This window comes from Schistocerca gregaria, chromosome 4, assembly GCF_023897955.1.
Source record: "Schistocerca gregaria isolate iqSchGreg1 chromosome 4, iqSchGreg1.2, whole genome shotgun sequence".
NCBI lineage: Eukaryota > Metazoa > Arthropoda > Insecta > Orthoptera > Acrididae > Schistocerca > Schistocerca gregaria.
In genome coordinates, this window is record NC_064923.1 from 369,319,959 (window position 1) to 369,343,370 (window position 23,412).

Below are 23,412 nucleotides of genomic sequence, written 5' to 3' on the forward strand. Positions count from 1 at the left end.
GACAATAAATTATCAGTCCAGCTCTCAAGTGTAATTCACAAAAATATTTGGTACAAACAGAACTTTCGTGGTTATAATGATCTAGCAACAAATAGGCAGTCGGCTGTTTATTCACTGATGCAGTATGGGCATCTATTCCAACTATATGCAAGTATGTATAACTTTTATAAATGCAAGTAGACGCACCAAATGTAACATCTACTGGTTTACGTGAGAATGGCACCATGGCTGAGAGAAGCTTGTAATAAAGCAGCAGCATTACTAATGAAACGGTTTGCAGCTTACCTGGAATTATTCATAACAAAAAAAAAAAAAAAAAAAAAAAAAAAAAAAAAAAAAAAAAAAAAAAAAAAAAAAAACATTGTGATACCACTGTCAATTTTGCATCATTAGTCTCTTATTTATTGATCTCATTGAGTGATATCAGATGATTATCCAGTAATATGTGAGAGAGAATTTTGCTACGGCTGTAAATTTTACGTTGTGAAACTACTTGTAATTAAAGTTACACTGCCTTATGTACATCAATCAACTAGATTCATTTAAAGTCACTGCAGTTGATAACAGGGAAATATTTCACCATCATAATTGTCACTAATGAGTTACCATGTAGAGTGTAGTCTAACAGTAATAAGCTCTCTCTGCATTTCTCATTATTTATCTGCTGTTGCTACAACTGTGCACAGATCATCATAGTCCACAAAGACTTGAAAACTATCAAAATAATGCATTGTCATTAAAAGCACTATGGTCAGTAATGGTCCTATCATGCACCCTTGATGATGTTGACTTGGTTCTAGTTTATTTTAGAAGTTTGTTTTCACCTTTGAACATGGTTAATGGATCCAAAATTTCAACACTATATTTACACAAATTATTGTTGCATTTAATCATGAAATATTGAATCATGGGTACATTTAACATGACAGCAATGTGCAATTTATATCCTGAAATAAAAATTCAGTTGTGTCCATTTGTAATTTTCTGCTGCTATAGTTCTATAAGTTGTCATTGTTTAAACTGGTTTGTTCTGGTCCTCCATCACTTTCTATTATGTACTATTCTCTTCACATCTTCGGCAATACTGTAAACTTGACATCTTACTGCTGAGCAATGCTACTTTGCATTGTAACAGTGTGAGGCTAACAAACAGAAGGTTAACTGTTCTTTAGTGTGAGTCCTGATAGGTGCAGGCTGTATATGAAGCTACCACCGCTTCTGACAAGTGCTGCCATCTTATGAATGTTTTAAGTACTTCTAGAGCAACCTTACAAGTAAAAATACTGTGAAAAGGAAATTTGCTACCCACAATATAGCGGAGATGCTGACTTGCAGATACGCACAACAAAAAGGCTGGTACATAGTTTTTGGCCAGTAAGGCCTTCATCAGAATTAGACAAAACACAAACACACACACACACACACACACACACACACACACACACACACACACACACACACACAAAACTCACTAATTGTTCCATGTAAAATCTTATGTATGGATTAAGAGGTTGAAATGCACCTACAGTTTTTTTCTGTTTGCCTCTCTTCCTCATGCCAGAGTAACTATTCCTGACTGACTGATGTACAGCTAACACATACATTTTTCTAGTAACGATTTTTCCATTCATGTAAATCTTTGTGCCATAATGTTCCCAAGTACTTAATTTTTAAAAAGCTTTTCATTTCCTCCTTTTTTTTTTTTTTTTTTTTTTATCATTGTACAAGTCTGTGCTCTACACATGTGTTTCTGGAAATGTCTTTCTTGATTTCCAGCCAATATTTGATATAATCTAGCTGTTTAATTGGAAAGAAAGCTTCTTCAGCAACCCACATCTCATATGATGTCTCCCTTACTTTGGCTTCTTTATGTAATCATTCTTTGTCGGCAGCAGACCTGTATCGTCTGCCGCGGTGGCCTCACGGTTTTAGGCGCTCAGTCTGGAGCCGCGGGACTGCTACGGTCGCAGGTTCGAATCTTGCCTCGGGCATGGATGTGTGTGATGTCCTTAGGTTAGTTAGGTTTAAGTAGTTCTAAGTTCTAGGGGACTGATGACCTCAGATGTTAAGTCCCATAGTGCTCAGATCCATTTGAACCAAGCAGAGCTGTTTCTTTTGTTGTTTTGTCTCAACATTTTTTATGTTTAGCATAGCACTGTTGTTCTTGCTGGTACTCATCACTTTTCTTTGTTTTTGTCATTTTCAACCCAAAGTCTGCATCATTTAGCTTGTCCACTACTTCAGCAAAGTTTGTGTTATTCCAGTTCTGAAATTTCCTTTTGTTCTTTTCAGGGCTTCATCAACATACATTCAATTTAAACAATAGTGTTGACAAGCTATGACCTTACACTCTTTGTCGCATTTGATTGTTTTCCTCGATTTACCACTTTTTAAACTCAAGGTACGGTTTTGCAGATTACTTATGTATATTTTCTTGAGCCTCACACATCTTAGAGATGACATAAGATGTTTGAAATCCCCATGTCCATAAATACCGAAAAGACATTCTAACTTTTCTTCATCCTTTACTGCTTATTAATCACAAAACTAAAATTAATTTTCACATGGCTTGTACTTTCTTAAATCCAAACTGATTGCTATTTTGGGTTTCCTTTTCATTTAGTTGTGTATGATTTAAGTCAATAGTTAAAACAATTGAAAATTGTGATCTGCCAGGCAAAACACTCCTTTGGCTGATACAGACATTGGGTAGAATATCCTTCCTCTCAGAACACGATGAGAGACAGTTGAAGCCTTGGCTGAAGGATGTTGCTCAGCTTTTCAATCAAGGGTCATACTGGGTGATCAGAGAAGTGCTATTCGGTGGCTGGTTCACTGGTGCCAGAGGAGGAGATGTCGTGGAGATTTGTTTATGGAGGAGTTAGGTAGGATATTGCCTTTCAGTAAAGGCTCTGGTAAGGATATCTGTGTGTTTTGACACTACAAGTGCAGGATTCACGAGTGGCAAATCTGTAAGGAAGAGAATTTCTGACAGTGAATGGGTGGCAGCAGTCACAATGGAGATGGAGGTACTGCTGGTGCACTTCATATGAGCAGAAGTATTTATGGAGCCATTTGAGAGGTGGAGGGCGACATTTTGGAAGATGGCTTGTTGTGATGAGGACGACGAGGTGAAGTGGAGTAGGGAGTGGGTGTTGGGGTCACAGACGAAAGAGGAAAGGTTGTCCTTGCATGAGCCCACATCAAGAAAATTTCATCAATGCGTTGGAACCAGACAAGGGGATTTAGGTGTTGTGTGGATAGGAAGGATTCCACTAGATGACCCATAAATTAATCAGCGTAGAATGTTGCCATGAGAGTCCCTGGGTAGTACACTGGATTTGTTTACAGATTAGTCGTTGAAACTGAAATAATTGTGGGTCAGGCTGTGTTTGTCTAAGACTATTAGGCAAGAGGTGGTGGTTTTGGTATTTTGAGGATGTTGGTACCTTGCAGTAATGGGCATGAAGAACATTGGTGTAGAACAGTGGTTCTCAACCTTTCTCAGACAACTACCCCCGACTGTAGTCAGATATTACCCAGTACCCCTCCCCTCACCAACATCATCATTAACACTTAACTAATCTTTGTAATGAATAAGAATTTCCTTTGAATACTTTTGTTTTTAAAACAATGGAAAGAAAATGTATCATTTTTGTAGGTATTTTGTTGAACCATGAATTAATGAGTCAATGAGACAATTAGCATTGTTTATTTCTAACATCCTTTCTTTTTTTTATATATAGACTGAAGAATGTCTCAGTGCACTGTGAGTGATGCCTAAACTTTCTTCTGAGGAAAGAAAGCTAATTATGCACATTTAGGCAAGAAATCTCTTACAAAACTTGCTTCCTCTGCACAACTCCTGCCTACTGACAATTTCTTCCTCACACCCTACAGTGTCACTTCAAATAACCAAGTTAAAGTGTGTGCAATAGAATTGGGCCCACTTGATTGCTGGACTCCTTACTTGTGAACCGGCAGAAATTTGAAATCTTCATGCTGTGAGTGCTTTGTGTCTGACCACTGCCACTAATAAAAATAACAGCGACAATAATAATACTTTGTAGGGCCTACAGCAGTGTAATAGCTACTGTGTAGTTAATTTTGTAACCATTCTTTCTCATATAATTACAACGAACATAATAATTCCTACAATAGAAATTGTAGATCCAATTCTTGATACTACATTTCATGATGTATATGCATCCATATTCATGATGTATATGCGTCCGTATTAGTACGAAAGGACCATATGGTTAAAATATTTTTTGTTATATTGATTAATATTAATTTATTTACTATTTTGACAGATTAATGTGTTGAATTTAGAATTCATTTATGTAGATTTTTTCTACAAATAGTATTGATACTTTATGATTTATTTATATTTATTTTGAATTATCTTTTATTAGTTATTTGTGTTTTAATTAGTGTTGCCTTTTTAACTTTGTTAGAGCGTAAGGTTTTAGGTTATATCCAGATTCGAAAGGGTCCAAATAAGGTAGGGTTTGTTGGAATTCCACAGCCATTTAGAGATGCTATTAAGTTAATTTGTAAGGAGCAGCCAATTCCTATTATGTCTAATTACCTACTTTATTATTTTTCCCCTGTTTTTAATTTAATGACTTCTTTAGCTGTTTGAGTAATTTTTCCTTTTATTATTTATCCTTTTATTATTTATCCTTTTATTATTTATCCTTTTATTATTGTGAAACTGGTCGTAACCTTCTGAAGATGACAAATTGATTTGCTGAAACCAGTAAAGCGAAATAAAAATATCTGTGAAAATGATGACTGAATTTTATTTTGAAAAATTTATGCTAGTTAGATCAGTAATTTATAGCAGCTCTACAAGGCTATTCTATCATGAAAACTATATATAATGGCATGATCTCAGAATGGTAAAACACTGTTCAAAACTTGCCTTTACATTTCTAAACAATGCACATATTTAAAATGTTATTGCAGTAGCAGTATCCATAAAATTGTCTTCAGCATATTTCTTAGTAAAATAATAATCAATATGAAGAGTAAATGTATTGATACTGACATTTACTGGCAGTTTTGTTTCAGGGGATTGTCATTGAGGCCTCTGTTTCAGAAGGAGATGATATGGACTTGAGCCAACTGAGGGTTAAGTACCTGAAAGATTTTGCTGTCAGGGCAGCAAAACAATCAGGTTATAACACATTTGACAGTAGTGAGGCATGTGATTGTATTGGCTTCATACTGACTACAAAATCCAGTAAAGATCTACCAGACAGAATGAAAGCAGTTATTTGTGGAGCTGTTGTTAATGCCAAAAGTAGAACAAAAGAAACTGACATGTTGGCAAAAGAATACTTAAGGTAAGTATTATAAATATCAATTAATATTTGCATCTGTTTCAGGGGCACTGGGTTTTGTTGTTTATTTGACAGTTCTGGTTATCAAACTAGTTTCACGGCATCTATAAGAAAACACAATTCTACCTCTAAACATAAAAAATTGTTATTTAATAAACAACTGCAAACCAGGGAAAGAGGTTTGGGTCATTTTTGCATAATCTTTCATTGACTGTGTGATACTTGCGTGTAATGTGATATCATGTATTTTCGAACACTTAAAAGTGCCACAAAAAACGCTTACTATGACATCAACTTAATTTGTGATTTTTATAAACCTTCAGTATCCTCATTCAAAAACAATTGTCTCCTAAGCTCATTGAATAATTACATGAAAAATAGATATATTTTGAGAATTTTGAGATGCTTGCGAACATATAATTTTGAGAATTTTCATAAGTTACAAGTGTTGTGCACATATTGTAACTAACAAAATGTGTTACATTTAGTTTTCCTTTTTAACATGAGTAGACTATCTGTATTTATTGTAAGTAAATATTTTCAAGTTTGTTAGCAACTATAACCCTACAAAAATGTCAGAAAATAGCTAATTTTTATTGCAAGTTTTTCTGTCACCTTAGTAGTATTCTAATTCTTCAGTTATTACATGGAATAATTTATACTTCAGTTCAATGAATACAAAAATTAAAAGATAATCAACAGGCTCATTTTAAAGTTATTTGTTTACCATTTTGTATAACATTGCACCAACCACAGTACAGAACCACTGTGAGTATTGTTCTCAAACATGGTTTGGGTTAGTTGGCATTCACAAGCAGATAGATATCCTTTTGACTACTGTCAAATGATGGAAAGCTGCTGCAAATGAGTGGTGGAAGAGCTTCGGAGAGTCGCGTTACAGGAATACTTTGAGTGCTGTCCTCTCATGTAGATCGTCTCTCCTCCACAGGAAGCATGGGATCTATCACTACTTCTCCAGTTGACTGCAAGTGATGTGTCAGTCATAAAGCTAGGTGCCAAGTACAGGGTAGACAGGGAGCAGAGAGAACTCATTTTGTTCTAGCAGTCCATAAACAGCAAATATGAAGTCCTGTCTTCCATTGAATCTCAAACTGAGCCAATGATGTCACCTGTTGAGAATACTGGTGTGTCCTGTGTCAAAAGAAGGCAAGTGTAAAAGTGGAAGACTTTAAGTAATCATTGGCAGTTCAAATGTTTAGTAAATAATGATACCACTTAGGGAAATGGAAACAAGGGATGGGACGGAAGACCAGGTATAATCAATGTGTGTGCCTGAGGGCCTCATTCATTTTTATGATGGGGCTATTCTGGCAGCAATTGGGGGGAATATAGTACAACCTTTGCAGACTGTGGCACACATTGGGAGAAACCGTATCTGTCATCTGGGCTGAGAGATCATACTTTAATCATTCCAGTGACTTGCAGAGAAGGTTGAGAAGACCAACCTTGCACATGGAGTTTCAACGAAACTCAGAATTTGCAACATTGTCCTCATTGTCCTCAGAACTGGTTGTGGCCCCCTGGTCCTGAAACAAGTGAAAGGATTGAACCAGATACTTAGAAAGTTCTGTGACATTCTAGGTTACAACTTCCTCGATTTGCGATTTAGAGCTGAGAACTGTAGGGCTCCTCAAATGGGTCAGGTGTGAATTACACATTAGAGGCTGCTACCCCTTGTAGCTGACTGTGTGTGGAGCAGACAGAAGGGTTTTTCTAGGTTAGGCGAATCTCGATCTATGTAAAGATAGCTGCAAGGGACATGGAAGTGTCAGTGCAAGATACAAAGAACTGTCCTCCTACATGCAACAGTATTAAAACCCTTGTGGTTAACAGCCAAAACATTCATGATAAAGTTCTGGATGTTAAAGCACTCCTAAAAAGCTGTGGAGCTCACATTATACTAGGTACAGAAAGCCGGTGAAAGCATGAAATTGATCGCGAGATACTTGGGAAAACTTGAATGTATATTGAAAAGATATGCTAACAGTGAAGGGAGGTGGTGTATTTGTTGCAGAAAACAAGAAACTCTAATCCACTGAGGTAAAAATTGAAAGTGCTCGCAAGGTTGTCTGGGCAAGACTCAGTAATTGTTCAGAAGCCCACTCACGATAGAAATGTATTGGATCTAATAGCAACAAATATACGTGACCTGTGTAAGAATGTCCACATCAAGACTTGTATCAGTCACCATGAGACAGTTTTAGCAGGAATGAGTACCAAAGCACAAAGGGCATCTAAAACAAGTAGAAAGATTTATTTACATGATCAACAAATTAGAAAGGAAAGCAGTAGTTTAATTTCTCATTGAGGAACTTGAAACATTAGTTCACAACTGGAGCATGTAGTGGAGCTATGGCTCAAATTCAAAAGAATATGGACTACACGCTGGATAGAACGTACCTGGTAGAACAGTTAATGATTGGAGAAACCATCCATGGTATACAGTCATTGTAAAGAAGCTTCTAAAGCAACAGAGACTACTGCACAGTAGCCGTAAAATAAAACATAGAGCTAGAGACAGGATGATGCTGAATGAAACACATTTGGCTGTCAAGAGTGCAATGCCTGAAGCCTTCATCGACTGCTGTAGAAGAATATTATTGAGGGATCTCTCACAAAACTTAAATAAATTCTGGTCATATGTAAAGACTGTTTAGTGGTACAAGTGTCCAGATATCCATGAACAAGGAAATAGAGGGTAGCTAAGTAAAAAGAAAAACATTGAACTCTGTTTTCAAATGTTCCTTTACAACTGAAAATCCAGGGATATTGTCCCAATGTAATCCTCACCATTGCAAAGATGAGTGATACAGTTAGTGTCACTGATGTTGAAAAGTAGATGAAAATGCTAAAATTGAACAAAGCTTCAGGGCATGGTGAGTTAGTCCCTCTTTGAACTATAATCTACCACAGATCCCTCTAACAAAATTCTGTGCCTATTGTTGTAAGGAAACACAGGTCGTGTCTGTCTACAAGAAGGGTAGCAGAAGTGATCAATGGAATTACTGTCTAATATCTTTAACATCTGGTTGTTGTAGGATCTTAGAACACATTATTTGATCAAATAGAATTTGGTATCTTTAACAGAAAGATCTCCTCAGTGCCATCTAGTATGGATTCATAAAACATTCATAATGTGAAAACGAATTCACATGTTTCTTACACGATATCCTGAAAGCTGTGGATCAAGGCAGGTGGGTAGATACATTATTTCTCCTTTTCCAAAAAGCCTTTGACTCAGTACCATATCAGCATTTATTATCAAAAGTGCTATTGTATGGGGCATAGAGCAATATTTGTGACTGGACTGAGGAATTTTTTGTAGGAAGGAAGGCATAATGTTTCTTGGGTGGAGAGTCATTGACAGGTGCAGAAGCACCCCAGGGAAGTGTGTTGGGACTGTCACTGTTCATGTTGTATATTAATGACAATGCAGACAATATGAATAGTAACCTCAGACTTTTGCAGATAGTGCAATTATCTGTAATGAATTGCTGCCTGAAAAAAAGCTGCACAATTACTCAGTCAGAGCTTGACAAGATTTCTAAGTGGTACTTTGGTACTGAGTGCAGCGGGTTTCGAATCCGCGCCAGACGGCATGGAACTCGATGACCACTAGAGGTCTCTGCAGCAATTGCACCGTAAGCCATGGCTGCATGTGCTCCTGGCCCAAGTCTAATGTGAGGGTGCCACTGTGGAGCCCGTGGTCCCAGTGGCCAATAGCAACATACCCTGTCGTGTATTTAGGCAGCTGCCTCTCAAGTGAGTCACTTGATATCTCGCTCATAGACATTGTGTTTATGTTGTGTGTGCTTACTTCCCATTTACGAGTAGATGTTGTTTTGATTTTGTGAGTTTATCTCGTGTCCCTATTACTTAATACTTTGTTGTTGGCCTTGGTGTCTTGCTCGGTTGTCTGTCGTCGTGCTTCTCCTTCCATTTCCATTTGTCCATCTTGTTTGTTCACGGGCCACTCCCGTTCAGTCGCACTGTGTTTTCATTTGCGGCAAACCCGCGACTGTTCCTGTCGGAGCTACAACAGGTACAAAGTTGGGTAACTTGATGTAAGTGTTTATAAATGTACGATTATGCATCTCACAAACAAAAAAACATGGAATGCTACAGTTACAGTATTAGCGAGTCAGAGTTAACATAGGTCAGTTGTAGGTAAAGTAGGTGGCATACATTGGTGTATTGGTAGAATACTAGGGAAATACAATCAGTCTATAAATGGGATTGTTTACAAATCACACATGTGGCCCATCCTATAATATTGCTCAAATATGTGAGACCCATCAAATAGGACTAACGGGGGATATTGAATGGCATAGAGAAGGGCAGTAAGAATTTTCAGTCTTGTTTGACCTATGGGAGAGTCGCAGAGATGTTGAAGAAACTAAATTGGCAGACCCTTGAAGATAGATGTAAGCTATTCCAAGGAAGCATACTTACAAAGTTTTAAGAACCAACTTTAAAAGGTGACTCTAAGCAAATACTCGTATTGGAAGTACCCTCTGCTACACACTTTAAAGGGGTTTGCAGAATATGGATATAAATTCAGATTGTTCATTACTACTACAGCCACACAACAAATCCAGAACGTTACTTGCTGTTATTTTTTACCATTTGCTAATCACCCCAAAAACCTTGTGCAGGATGGGCATTGGGCACAATAAGTAATTAGGTCATAACAGTGGGTGAAGAGCCCAGATTCATATTCCATAGTACACCTAACAATGTAGTAATTTTTTCATAATAATTTTTTTTATAATTTCTTCATAATGTGGGGCCACAGTCATAATATATTTCTTTAAAGTCAGTACCACCATTAGACTGTTTTTTATTTGCAGTGTTACATTTACACGATCATGATTTCGGAAAACCTAAATCAGGATGGCCGGACGTGGGATTGAAGATACTTTTTGAGGACATACAATGTCCTGGGTGTGCACACAACAGCTGTACTCATCAGTTCCAATCACGAAGAGACAAGGAGTTAAATAAAATTAATGTGATAATTCCGAGCACAGTTTGGGTTGCCTACAAAATTGCAAACTCATTAGTAATAATTTGATGAACAAATCATAAAACTAATCAATTATTTTCTGCAATTAGAGTAATTTCTCCCGGCCAATGAATATCACTGGAGGACTGCTTAAATGGGGGATTATTAAATGGAGGGGGACAGAGTAATCTTTGCATTCTCCATTTGTTTTGCATTTCCCTAAATCGCTCCAGGCGAATGCCGGGATGGCTCCTTTCAAAGGACACGGCCGACTTCCTTCCCTGTCCTTTCCTAATCCGATGAGACCAATGACCTCACTGTCTGGTCTCTTTCCCCAAAACAAGCCAAGCCATTATGTTATTCTGTTAAATGTTTGTGGCAGCTTGTGTCGTGGTGTCCTACTGTGTTGCTCCCTTCACAATATGAAATTTATTTCTGTATGTAAAGCTGTGTGTAATGTGTCAATACATTTTGAACTCACAACTGTTTAGCTGTATTTGAAATCTTTGCTATTTCAGTTTTTTGTGTATCTCATTTCTTTATTAGTGCGGGAATTACTCATTGGCAACTTTTCTTACTTGCTCCCCTAATATGTTAAAGAGCATCCAAAAATCTTTGTAATGCTAATTATCTTCTTAGCATAACAGCAGAAACATATAATAAAAATTTTCTGGCTGATGTGGCATCTCATATTTCGATAAAATTGCAAGTTTTAGACAGTGCCCTCCATCCCAGTGTAAATTTCTTTTGATAGGTTTTGAAGCCTCCCCTCCATTCATCCTGCTTCTTCAATTATTTGGACAATACATTTTTAATTTGGTGCTGCTGCATACACCGACACAATACGTTTACAGGAATGTAGAATGATGCCAAGTGGCCTTTCTTATGTGTATTAGTTGAATGCAAACAAAGTCAGCTTGACCACTCAGTCCATGATATTAAACCAGCTCTGATTCAGAAACTGCTTCTTCATACTGTCGACCTAGTCAGGTGGGTTGACCTATAGCTCAGCTTCCATTCTGCAGTGCAAATATGAGTGGTATAGGTACAGTCTTAAATGAGCAAGGAATCAGACCTGCCTTCCAGCCACACAGAAAAATTAAGAAATATTCTGACTTGTATTGGATAACCTTGATCTGAGAGTCCAAGGAATTTCTAATATTCCATGTGAGGGTGGGAGCGGTTACTTTGTATTAGGCTATACAAACTCTTGATTGCCATGCTGAACCTCATAGATAACACAGTGATGTTAAAGCACAGCCTCACAGATAAAAATAAGATTATGTTTGAGTGGCAAGGGCGAGGATGTTGTTGTACACTTTAACAGATGTCCTATCATCCTGTTCTGTCTCCTTGTCAGTGTTTTCCACATATTCCTTTCCTCTCTTATTCTGTGCAAAACCTCCTCATTCCTTACCTTATCAGTTCAACTAATTTTCAATATTTGTCTGTAGCACCGCATCTCAAATGTTTCAATCCTCTTCTGTTGCAGTTTTTCCAGAGTCCATGTTTCACTACATACAATGCTGAGCTCCAAATGTATATTCTCAGAAATTTCTTCCTCAAATTAAGACCTACCTTTGATACTAGTAGACTTCTCTTGGCCAAGAATGCCCTTTTTGCCAGTGCTGGTTTGCTTTTGATGTCCTCCTTGCTCTGTCAGTCATTGGTTATTTTGCTACCTAGGTAGCAGAATTCTTTAACTTCATCTAATTTGTGACCTTCAATCTTGATGTTAAGTTACTCGTTGTTCTCATTTCTGCTACTTCTCATTACTTTCTTCAATTTACTCTCAATCCATATTCTGTACTCATTAGACTGCCCATTCCATTCAGCAGATCATGTAATTCTTCTTCACTTTCACTGAGATTAACAATGTCATCAGCCAATCGTATTATCATTGACACCTTTTCACCTTGAATTTTAATTCTACTCCTGAACCTTTCTTCTGTTTCCATCATTGTTGCTTCAATGTACATATTGAACAGTAGGGGCAAAAGACTATATCCCTTTTTTACATCCTGGTAATCCGAGCATTTCGTTCTTGGTCGTCCACTGGTTCCATCTGGTTCTTGTACATATTGTGTATTACCCATCTCTCCCTATAGCTTACCCCTATTTTCTCAGAATTTCAAACATCTTGCACCATTTTACACTGTTGAACACTTTTTTTTTTTTTTTTTTTTTTTTTTTTTTTTTTTTTTTTTTTTGACAACAAATCCTATGAATGTGTGTTGATTTTTCTTCAGTCTTGCTTCCATTATCAACTCCAATGTCAGAATTACCTCTCTGGTGCCTTTACCTTTCCTAAAGCCAAACTGATAGTCATCTAACACATTCTCAATTTTCTTTTCAGTTCTTCTGTTTATTATTCTCATCGCCAAGTTGGATGCATGAGCTGATAAGCTGATTCTGTGGTGATTCTCGCACTTGTCCACACCTGCAGTCTTTGGAATTGTGTGGATGATGTTTTTCCGAAAGTCAGATGGTATATTGCCAGACTCAGACAAGCTACACACCAATGTGAATAGTCGTTCTGTTGCCACATCTCCTAATGATTTTAGAAATTGCGATGGAATGTTATCGATCCCTTCTGCCTTATTTGATGTTAAGTCATACAAATCTCTCTCAATATCTGATTCTAATACTCTGATTCTTTTCTAAATTGACTCCTGTTTCTTACTCTATCACATCAGACTAATCTGCCCCCTCACAGAGGCCTTCAATGTACTGTTCCCAGCATTTAACAATGGAATCCCAGTTGCACTCTTGATGTTACCACACTTGCTTTAAATTTCACCAAAGGTTGTTTTGACTTCCTTATATGCTAAGTCAGTCCCTCCGACTACCATTTATTTTGCGATGTCTCCACATTTTTCATGCAGCTGCCATTTCATCTTGGCTTCCTTGCACTTCCTGTTTATTTCATTCCTCATCGTCTTGTATTTCTGTATTCCTTCTTTCATCAATCAGCTGAAGTATTTCTTCTGTTACCCATGGTTACCCATAGTTATACAGGATTTTATAGTGCAGTGTTTGTAAAATTGAAGAAATGACATTGAGTGCAAACTATTGAATCAAGGGTCCAACATATATCCTGATAATTACAAGAAACCTAAGCTGCAAAGTATCCCTATAATGTGACATGAGGTTTAAGAATTTTTGTTCATACTAATTAAAAAATGTAACAATAATTAAAGCTGAGTTGAAGTGAAGCATTTCATTGATTTTTTGCAATTCTGAGTAATTTATTTCACTTTCTGGAAGTATACATCACCAAAGGCTTCTGCTATGTACTCTGAGTGAGGACTCCATGAAACAAACACACAAATACATGTATTTTCCTTTCTTCTAAGATTCAGCCATAAAGAGGGAAAACAGGAAAAAACTGTGTTTCTTAAAGATTTTCTGGCAGAAAGAGCTATTTGAGGATGGCGAAGGTAGAAAAGGTCCCAACTACCCAACAATGTTACGGTGTGCATGTATTATAAGAGACAAATCAAGTACAAAGACTGCAACAAATGAAAGTTCTGTGTACCAGAGGATTTTATTTTTTGTGGTAAAAAGCAAACCCCTAATGAAGGGCTCAACATCTAAAATCTCATTGGAATAGCCTGCCAGTAAGATAACATGAAAACGCAGCAGTAAATAGATGGATGGCAAAGATACGAAGTAAAAATCTGTCAAAATTAACCTGAGAGAGGAACAACAATTGCAAACAATATAACATTCTTATCACAATTGATGGTTTTGGTCATAATAGGCTATCTTCAGACCCATAAAAAAAGAAGAAAATCTAATGTAAGAACAAAGGAGACACAATGTCATTTTTCCTTTAGTATAACTATTGAATGTTTAATCAAAATAAAACATTTTGAAAATGGAAAAAAAGACATTGCAAGCAAAATGCAGTGGCCTGTAATGTACATATAAGTGAATATTTTGGATGTTTCAGAGTAACATTTATCCCATGAAATATCAGTTACATATTGTCACTTTTATAATTATATTGGAGGGAGGCAGTAATTATGAAAGAGTTTGAAAAGGTAACATAAATGATGGACAGAATAGAAAAGAGAACGAAAGTTAGGTACAAGGTGGAAATTCTGGGAGGGGGAGGGGGGGTGGCAGAGAATAATTATATATCTACTGCAATGAACATTCCAGGGTTTGGATTGACATGATGATTCTTGGAAGAAGAGTGCACATGATTAAAGTGTTACAGTATCTTACAGATACTTTATGTGTAAAGGTTTTCACTAAGCTGATGATAAAAAGGATACTATAAAACTACTCTGAGCATATTCAACATTCTGTTGACAGTGATAAGAATGTTGAGCAGGTATAATAGAGTTGTAAAGGCAGTATAGAGAGGCTCTTTATTAGTTTTATTTTGTCACAGATTGTATGTATAAATACTGAAGACCTTTTTCGTTAACAGATTGCGAGAAAGTGACATGAGAACTGCAGCACTGCATAAATATGGCACTGCTGTGGAAGGTGATGTTAAGTGGAACAGTTTGATTTCTTCTCTAGGTGAAGCAGCTGTCAAGATGGAGTTGCTTAAAGTAAAACCATCGCAAACTGTTTCACTGTCTCTGGAATCTGACTACAAAGTTTCAAGGGAACGTAGCAGTAAAGGTATGTCAGAATCAGCATACTAAATAATTGCTAAAAAGGTGGAACATTTAGGACAAGGCTAGTTTAAGTTGGTGCAGGGCTTTAGCAATGGTGAAGTGCGAGACTTCTGTTCAGCTCTCTCTCTCTCCCTCCCACTCCCCCTCCCTCCCACTCCCCCGCATATCATATATGGTCTTCTGGGTGAGGAAGGAAAATCATAGCTTGTTAACATGAAAAAAGGGAAAATAATATAATTCTAAGTAGACAATACTGGTTCCTTGTACTATGTATGTATAAAGGAGTTTCCATTCAGAACCTCTATTTACAGTTGTTCTCAAGTGTTGTTCATCATTGTGTGTGTGTGTGTGTGTGTGTGTGTGTGTGTGTGTGTGTGTGTGAGAGAGAGAGAGAGAGAGAGAGAGAGAGAGAGAGAAGTACTTAACTTTCTCCATTATGAAACATTACAAGAAATAAGTTATGCATAATGTAAAATTGTGATCCTGACATTTCAAGGGTGTAGGTTCATAGACAAAAACATGGTTCTTTATCCTATATACATTGGAATGGCCATCATGATAGAATTACAAAGATCTGATGATTTTGCACCTGGTCCTCATAGTAAGGACACATTTTAAAATTCAGTAGAAAATGTACACAAAGGTGTCTGAACATGGCTGAAATGATTTGTGATAATCTCTAATGTTTACAACAAATACTAGTATTTCTGTTTTTTCCACTCACCCCCAGCACATTCTTATTTAAAAGCCAAATTACTAATAACTCTAGCGAGTGAAGTTCACTTTTAATAAGGTAGCACTGAAGAGTGTTACTTGTGTTAAAGCAGAAATAGAAAATTATTAACAAAATTTCCATGAGTGTTGTAATTTTTCAAATTTAGTATAATGGAATTAAGTAATGTTTCAAAATAAAATTAATGGTGAAGAATTTGTGCCAGCTACATCTCATTTTTTATAGGCGCTACATTTGTATTGTACAATTATGCCAGAATAACATCAATTCTTAAACAGTTCCATGAGAAGGAAGAAAAGAAATTGTATCCTACCTTGCTAACTTTGGATGAGATTGACTTCGCGTTACTGAAGTGTGATGTAAGTATTTTTGCATATTCCATAGGACAACATTTTTTCCTTAATTATAGGCTCTTACTTACATGGATAAAATAGTTTTTAGCCAGATTGATATTTACGTCAGTTCATTTGCTGAAACTAATATGTTTTTCTTATTTAGGAGGAGTGGCAGCTCTTGCATTTCATTATAGTTTATCCATCAATTGTGAATTCCTTGGGGAATGATCTTGAGAAAGGCATTCTGAAGCCCCATGTAATTTGTGTATTTCTCAGTGCAATGTGCAAGACCTTCAGTGTTTACTACCGCAGAATTCGAATTCTGAGAGTAAGCTATTTTTCTTTTTCTGTTGAAAACAACTTTAGTGTTAACTAAATGCTGGTTACTGTGGGAAAGTGAGCTGTGGTGATACTTTGTATGAGATTAATATTTAACAATGTTTTTCGCAGTGCAAATTCAAGAGCACTAAGTTTAGATTCTCTATATAAAATGTGAAATGCTTTTATAGTAGATAGAATGCTAAATTTTAAGAATAAGAGAAATGTTTATTTTATCTTTCGCATCAACATTTCGTGGAAAGTAAATTTGCATAAGTGTGCAGTACCAACATCATTTATGAAACCTTTTGAGAAGGTGGTATGTTCTAAAATACTATCATGAGTGTGTCACAATAATATACTCAGTAAATCAGTTTGGATTTCAGAAGTATTGCCTAACCAAGAATGCAATTTGCACATCCACTCACCAGATATTAAAAGGATTAAATAACAAAATAGCACTTCTTGGTACTTCCTGTATCCTTTCTAAGGCATTGACTGTGTGAATCGCAATTTTCTCCTAGATAAACTGAGTTTTTATGAAATTGTTGGCATAGCCAACCAACCGACAATGTTATATCTAACTAAAATAACACAGAACATTGTACATCAGGATTAGAGTAGGCCCGAGGTATTCCTGCCTGTCCGAAGATGTGCCTAAAAGAGAGTCACACACTTTTCAGCCCTGTGAGTTCAGGTCCCATTTTATGGTTAGACCTGCGACTTTCGAAATTCTACAGAAGTGCGGGTCATATGGGGAAGGACACCTGATGTGGTGCATGAGTTATCCATAGTGCCCTTAGATTCGGTCTCCAGAATCTCTTATCATGACTTTGCATCTCAACCTGTGATTCAATTACTTGGGCGAGGACACTTTTGGGGTATGTCATCTTCTTCTGTTGTCTCCTGTCCTCCTTCGCCCCCATGATAATATTGGATTTCTCTGCACCCAATATCCAGCATGGTAGCCAGTCCATTGTGGTGGGGCCATCATGTACCAATTTGGTGGTAGCCCCTTCACAACACAGGGATCGCACTGCTGATGCCTGAGCTGTAAACTCCCCGTGTATGCCAAGGAGTAGATGCCTATTTTGCTGGGGCATCAGGTCTCCCCCGACAATGGCCATAATGCCAGTTCGCCTTCTCTGTGGCTGGGTGGCACCTGTGGGGAGAGCCCCTGATCAGAGTGGGTGGCATCAGGGCAGATGACCCACATTGAAGTGGACTAAGTCATCTCTTGCTGGTGACCATACGGCACCTGTGGTCTCTAAGAAGGGCAAAATTGAATGCAATGCCAACAGGTATGACACTAAATTGTGGCCCTCGCTTGCTACACCATGGGAGGAATGTAGGGCTACAGGACGGAGAGAACTACACGCCACAGTGAACCCTATAACACCCCATTTACAGAGTGGCAGCTCCTCATTGCCTTTGCACATTGCCCCGACACAGCTCCTGGGCCACATTGGATCCAGTCAGATGATTATACATCTCTCGTCTGACTACAAGCGACATCTCCTCATGATATTCAACCGGATCTGGTTTGATGGCATCACACTGGCAGGAGAGTGCCATCATACCTGTGCTCAAACCTGGCAAACACCCACTTGATGTGGATAGCTATCGGCTCATCAGCCTCACCAACATTCTTTTTAATCTATTTGAACATATGGTGTGTCGGCAGTTGGGTTAGGTCCTGGAGTCTCGTGACCTACTGGCTCCGTGCGAGGGGGTTTCCACCTGGATCTCTCTACCACTGATAATCCTGTGTCCCTCGAGTGTGACACCCGAACAGCCTTTTCCATACGCAAACACCTTGTTGCTGTCTTTTTTTGATTTACCAAAAGCGTACAACCCTACTTGGTGACATCATATTCTTGCCACATTATATGAGGTGGGTCTCAGGGGCCTGCTCCTGATCTTTATCCAAAATTTTGTATCACTGCATATTTTCCGTGTCAAAGTTGGTGCCTCTCATAGTTCCCCCCCCCCCCCCCCCCCCCCATATCTAGGAAAATGCAGTCCCACAGGGCTCTATGTTGAGTGCATCTCTACTTTTAGATGCAGTCTAGCAGCAGCTGTAGGAACATCCATCTCACCCTCTCTGTATGCAGATGAAGTCTGCATTTCGTACTACTCCACCAGTACTGGTGTTGCTGAGTGCCGCCTACATGTGCTCTAGCCTACTGCTTCCAGTTTTTGGCCACAAAGTTATGTGCTATGCACTTCTGTCAGTGTTATACTGTTCATCCAGAACCAGAACTTTACCTTACTGATGGTCCCCTCACTGTAGTCAAGACATATCGATTTTTAGGACTGGTTTTCTACACTCAGTTGACTTGGCTTTCTCACCTTCGTCAACTTAAGTGGAAGTGCTGGCAGTCGGTGCCCTCTGTTGCCTGAGCAACACTACCTGGGGTGCAGATCACTCTATGATGCTGCTGCTCTACAGAGCCCTTGTTCAATCCCGCCTTCACTATGGGAGTTTGGTTTATGGTTCAGCGGCACCCTCAGCATTGCATTTACTCGACCCACTGCACCACTGTCGCATTCGACTAGCGACAGGACCTTTTAGGACAAGTGTGGTGATCAGCATCCTGGTGGAGGCTGGAGTTCCTCCATTGCAGGTCAGGCATACGCAACTGCTCGTCAGTTATGTCACACACATTCATAGTTCTCCTGCATATCCGAACTACCGTCTTCTTTTCCCACCCATGGCGGTTCATCTCCTACATCAGCATCCCAGGTCAGGGCTTCCAATTGCAGTTCATATCCTATCCCTTCTATCTGCACTGGAGTCCTTACCTTCACCACCTATCCTACAGGTCCATTCACGTGCTCCTCCATGGTGTACACCTAGGCCGCAGCTTTGCCTGGACCTTTCACATGGCCCAAAGGACTCAGTTCACCCTGCAGCTCTCCGCTGTCACTTTCTCTTGATTCTTGACATGTACCGAGGCCTTGAAGTGGTTTACACCGACAGCCCGATCACTGATGGTCACTTCGGCTTCGTGTATGACCATGGAGGGCATATTGAACAGTATTCCTTGCCTGATGGCTGCAATGTTTTCACTGCAGAGCTGATGGCTGCAATGTTTTCACTGCAGAGCTGATGGCTGCAATGTTTTCACTGCAGAGCTGATGGCTATATCTTGTGCTCTTGAGCACATCCATTCATGCCCTGGGGAGTCATTTCTTCTGTGTACTGACTCCTTGAGCAGTCTATAAGCTATCAACCAGTGCTACCCTCTTCATCCTTTGGTAGTGACCACCCAGGAGTCCAACTGTGCCTTGGAATGGTCTGGTCGTTCAGTGGTGTTGGTGTGGTCCCCAGGACACATTGGAATCCCAGGCATGGAACTTGCTGATAGGCTGGCCAAACAGGCTACATGGAAAATGTTTATGGAGAGCTGCATTCCAATAACTGACCTGCGTTCATTTTTACACTGCCAGGTTTTTCAGCTTTGAGAGGCAGAATGACAGTCTCAGTACGCTCAACAAACTTTGTGCCATTAAGGAGACTATGAATGTCTGGCAGTCCTCCATGTGGGCCTCTCACAGGGACTCTGTGGTTCTCTGTCGGCTCTGCATTGGCCTCACTTCGGTGACACACGGCTACCTTCTGCACTGTGATGACCCATGTCACTGTCGGTGTGCTGCCCGACTGACAGTGGCCCATATCTTAGTGAGCTGCCCTTCTTTGGCTGCCCCATGTTGGACTCTTTAGTTACTGGACTTGTTGCCATTAATTTTAACTGACAACACTTCATCAGCTAATTTAGTTTTACATTTTATACATGACACTGGGCTTTATTGTTCTATATAAGTTTTAGCGCATGTCCTTTGTCCCTTCGTGTTCTCCACTCTAATGCTTTTAGGGTGGATGTTTTAATGTTTCACAGAGTGGCTGGCTTCTCCTTTTTATTCTCGTGGTTGGCCAGCCATGGTCATCTACTGTCTTGCTTTTACCCCTTCTACCTGTTTCTTGCTTCTCTCTGTGGGTTTCTTTTCCCGTTTTATCCATAGTAGTGTTGGTTACCCTTCCGTCGTCCTTGTGGTTTTGTTTGTTTCTTTCCGTCTTGTGTTGTCAGTCTCGCTTGTTTTGTTCTCACCCTTGTGGCATTGTTTTATTCGGAACAAATGACTGATGACGTAGCAGTTTGATGCCTCCCCCCCTCTTTTAAACCAATCAACCAACCACTGTACTTAGTAGTTCAGCCATTGTAAGCACAAGGGAATCTTCTGACTGGAGAGAAATCACTTATGTGGTTCCACAAGGCTCTATATTAGGTCCACTGTTGTTTTTGTATATGTGAATGACCTTCTGTTTGATATACAAGCAGAAGTAGTTCTTGTTGTTGATGACACAAATACTGTAATCATCCAAAATACATATAGCAAGAGGATAAATGGTAAATAATATTCTTAAAAGTATTTTTCACTGGTTTGCCCTGAATGGTCTCATTGTCAATTTCGAAAAGACATAACATTCGGCACATCTAGAGCTACTACACCAATGATAAGGGTAGCATATGGTCAAGAGGTAATAACTAGGGTGGAAACTTAAAAAATTTCGGCTGTCGATACTTCCGGAAAATTTAAACTGGAAAAAGCTGTTTTTGGAATAGTGGGACCAACTTTGTTCAGCCACATTTGCACTTCAAATCATTGTGAATCTTGGGGAGAAACGAAACAATAAGCTGATATATTTTGCATATTCTCATTGAGCAATGTTGCCGAGTAACAAATCTTTAAGAGGAAAAAGTCATTATTTGCTCGAAAAAGGCTGTAAGAATATTTTGTGGTGCTCACCCACGATCATCTTGTAGACATTTGTTTATGGAATTGGGCATTTTGATTACTACTTCATAGTAAATTTATTCCATCTTGAAGTCTGTTGCAAATAATCCACTGCAGTTTAAAAGGAAACATGATGTACATACAGGGTAGTGCAAAATAGGTTTTGAAATTTGTTAGAATTAGAGTGTACTTAATTCTTTAGATAACAGATTAGAGGCTACTAGCATTTTCTGTGACCTGTCAAAAGCCTTTGCCTGTGTGAATCATAGCATTCTTTTCAGTAAATTAAAATATTATGGTATTTCTGGCAGTGCTACAAAATGATTCAAGTGTTACCTAACAGGAAACAAAGGGTGTCATTGCAAAACACCTGTAGTGTTAGCAATCAGTCTTCACTTGACTGGGAATTAATTACATGTGGTGTTCCTCAGGGTTCCATCTTGCGTCTGCTGCTTTTTTCTTCCGTGTCTTGATGACCTCTCGTCTGTTCCGAAACCTCTTGGTTCATCCCCATGAAATCCCCAAACCACCTTCGCTACCCTCTGGCTCCTACCCTTGTAACCGCCCCCAGTGTAAAGCCTGTCCCGTGCACCTTCCCACCACCACCTACTCCAGTCCTGTAACCCGGAAAGTGTACACGATCAAAGGCAGAGCCACGTGTGAAAGCACCCACATGATTTACCAACTGACCTGCTACACTGTGAAGCCTTCTATGTGGGAATGACCAGCAACAAACTGCCCATTCGCATGAACGGACACAGGCAGACAGTGTTTGTTGGTAATGAGGATCACCCTGTGGCTAAACATGCCTTGGTGCACGGCCAGAACATCTTGGCACAGTGTTACATCGTCTGTGTTATCTGGATACTTCCCACTGACACCAACCTATCAGAACTCCGGAGATGGGAACCTGCCCTTCAATATATCCTCTCTTCCCGTTACCCACCAGGCCTCAACCTCCGCTAATTTCAAGTTGCAGCCCCTCGTACAGCACTTGTTATTCAACAACATCTTTGCCTCTGTACTTCTGCCTCGATTGACATCTCTGCCCAACCTCTTTGCCTTTACACATGTCTGCCTCTCTCTGTATGTGTGCGGATGGATGGATGGATGTGTGTGTGTGTGTGTGTGTGTGTGTGTGTGTGTGTGTGTGTGTGTGTGTGTGGGCTGAAAGATCATTTTTGGACAGTCTTTTTGTTGTGCCTATATGTGACTCGGCATGTCCACAACATTGTTATTTCTTTGGATTAGATTTTGTTGGAAGCATCACTTTCATGCTTTCACTTGCATGTCTCCCTCTCTGGTCTTTCAGTTTCTCCTTTAGGTTTTCTCTATTTACTGAGTCAATTTCTTTCTTGAGATCTACGAACACTGTATAGTACTTTCCTTTTTGGTGTCTGTGTGTCTTCTGTCTCGTCCATTATGTATTCCATTACCAGTACCACACTCCTGCCCTTCATAAAGCTACGTATTTTTGAAATAGGGTCCTGTTATTACTGCACTAGTAATACTTTGTTTCAATTTTCATTTTAGCACTTTTATGTGTTGCATGCTGACATATTATCTATAGTTTTGTTTTTCCCATTTTGCTTCTAACTGAAGTATAAAATTTCTTTCAGTAATGCATTTGAATTTTTTTCCCCCAGGAACCAAGGCAGCATCTATTCCCTACCATGTGTGCTCGTATTTATTTACTCAAGGCACTTCAGATAACTCTCCAAAGCTCCCTCCACCTGATGGGTATAGACACAGTAAATCAAATGTAGCATGGTCAAGTGTCTTGTGAAAGGTAACATTCTTGAATTTTATATTTCCAATTATTACATACATGATTGTGTGTGTGTGTGTGTGTGTGTGTGTGTGTGTGTGTGTGTGTGTGTGTGTGTGTGTAAGCATTTTAGTCCAGTTAAATGTAAAAAAACTGTGTGCTGATTCATTTGCCTCAAGTAAGGAACTCTCCATGTTCTTGGTTGCAAATGTAGATATCTTTGTGAGAAGCTCAGCATGTGATTCGCTGTGTCTGTATATCACAGAATGTTACCTTGTGTAAACATGTATATCACATTTTAAATCTTCGCTATTGGGCAGTGACTATACTGGTGTTGTTGACATAGAAATTGTGTGACCATTGCAGGAAAGAGGGTAGTAACTCAAGGTACACTCCATTATCACCACCTTTTCCGTTACTTGTAATTCTGCTGAGTATACTTGAAAT

General features: G+C 38.9%; 1 protein-coding gene across 4 annotated transcripts in view; it reads left to right on the forward strand.

The window, feature by feature from the left end:
* Positions 1-23,412, forward strand: part of LOC126365868 (DALR anticodon-binding domain-containing protein 3) — a 52,428-nt gene that overhangs the window by 23,371 nt on the left and 5,645 nt on the right. For 2 of the 4 annotated variants that reach the window (XM_050008550.1, XM_050008551.1), the window contains exons 3-7: positions 5,077-5,351; positions 14,816-15,015; positions 15,970-16,103; positions 16,243-16,407; positions 22,844-22,986. In XM_050008550.1, the coding sequence (XP_049864507.1) occupies positions 5,077-5,351; positions 14,816-15,015; positions 15,970-16,103; positions 16,243-16,407; positions 22,844-22,963 (894 nt within the window). In that variant the 3' untranslated portion in view covers positions 22,964-22,986. Of the gene's footprint in view, positions 1-5,076; positions 5,352-14,815; positions 15,016-15,969; positions 16,104-16,242; positions 16,408-22,843; positions 22,987-23,412 lie in introns of those variants that run through there. The other 2 variants (XM_050008552.1, XM_050008554.1) reach the window with 2 other exon arrangements.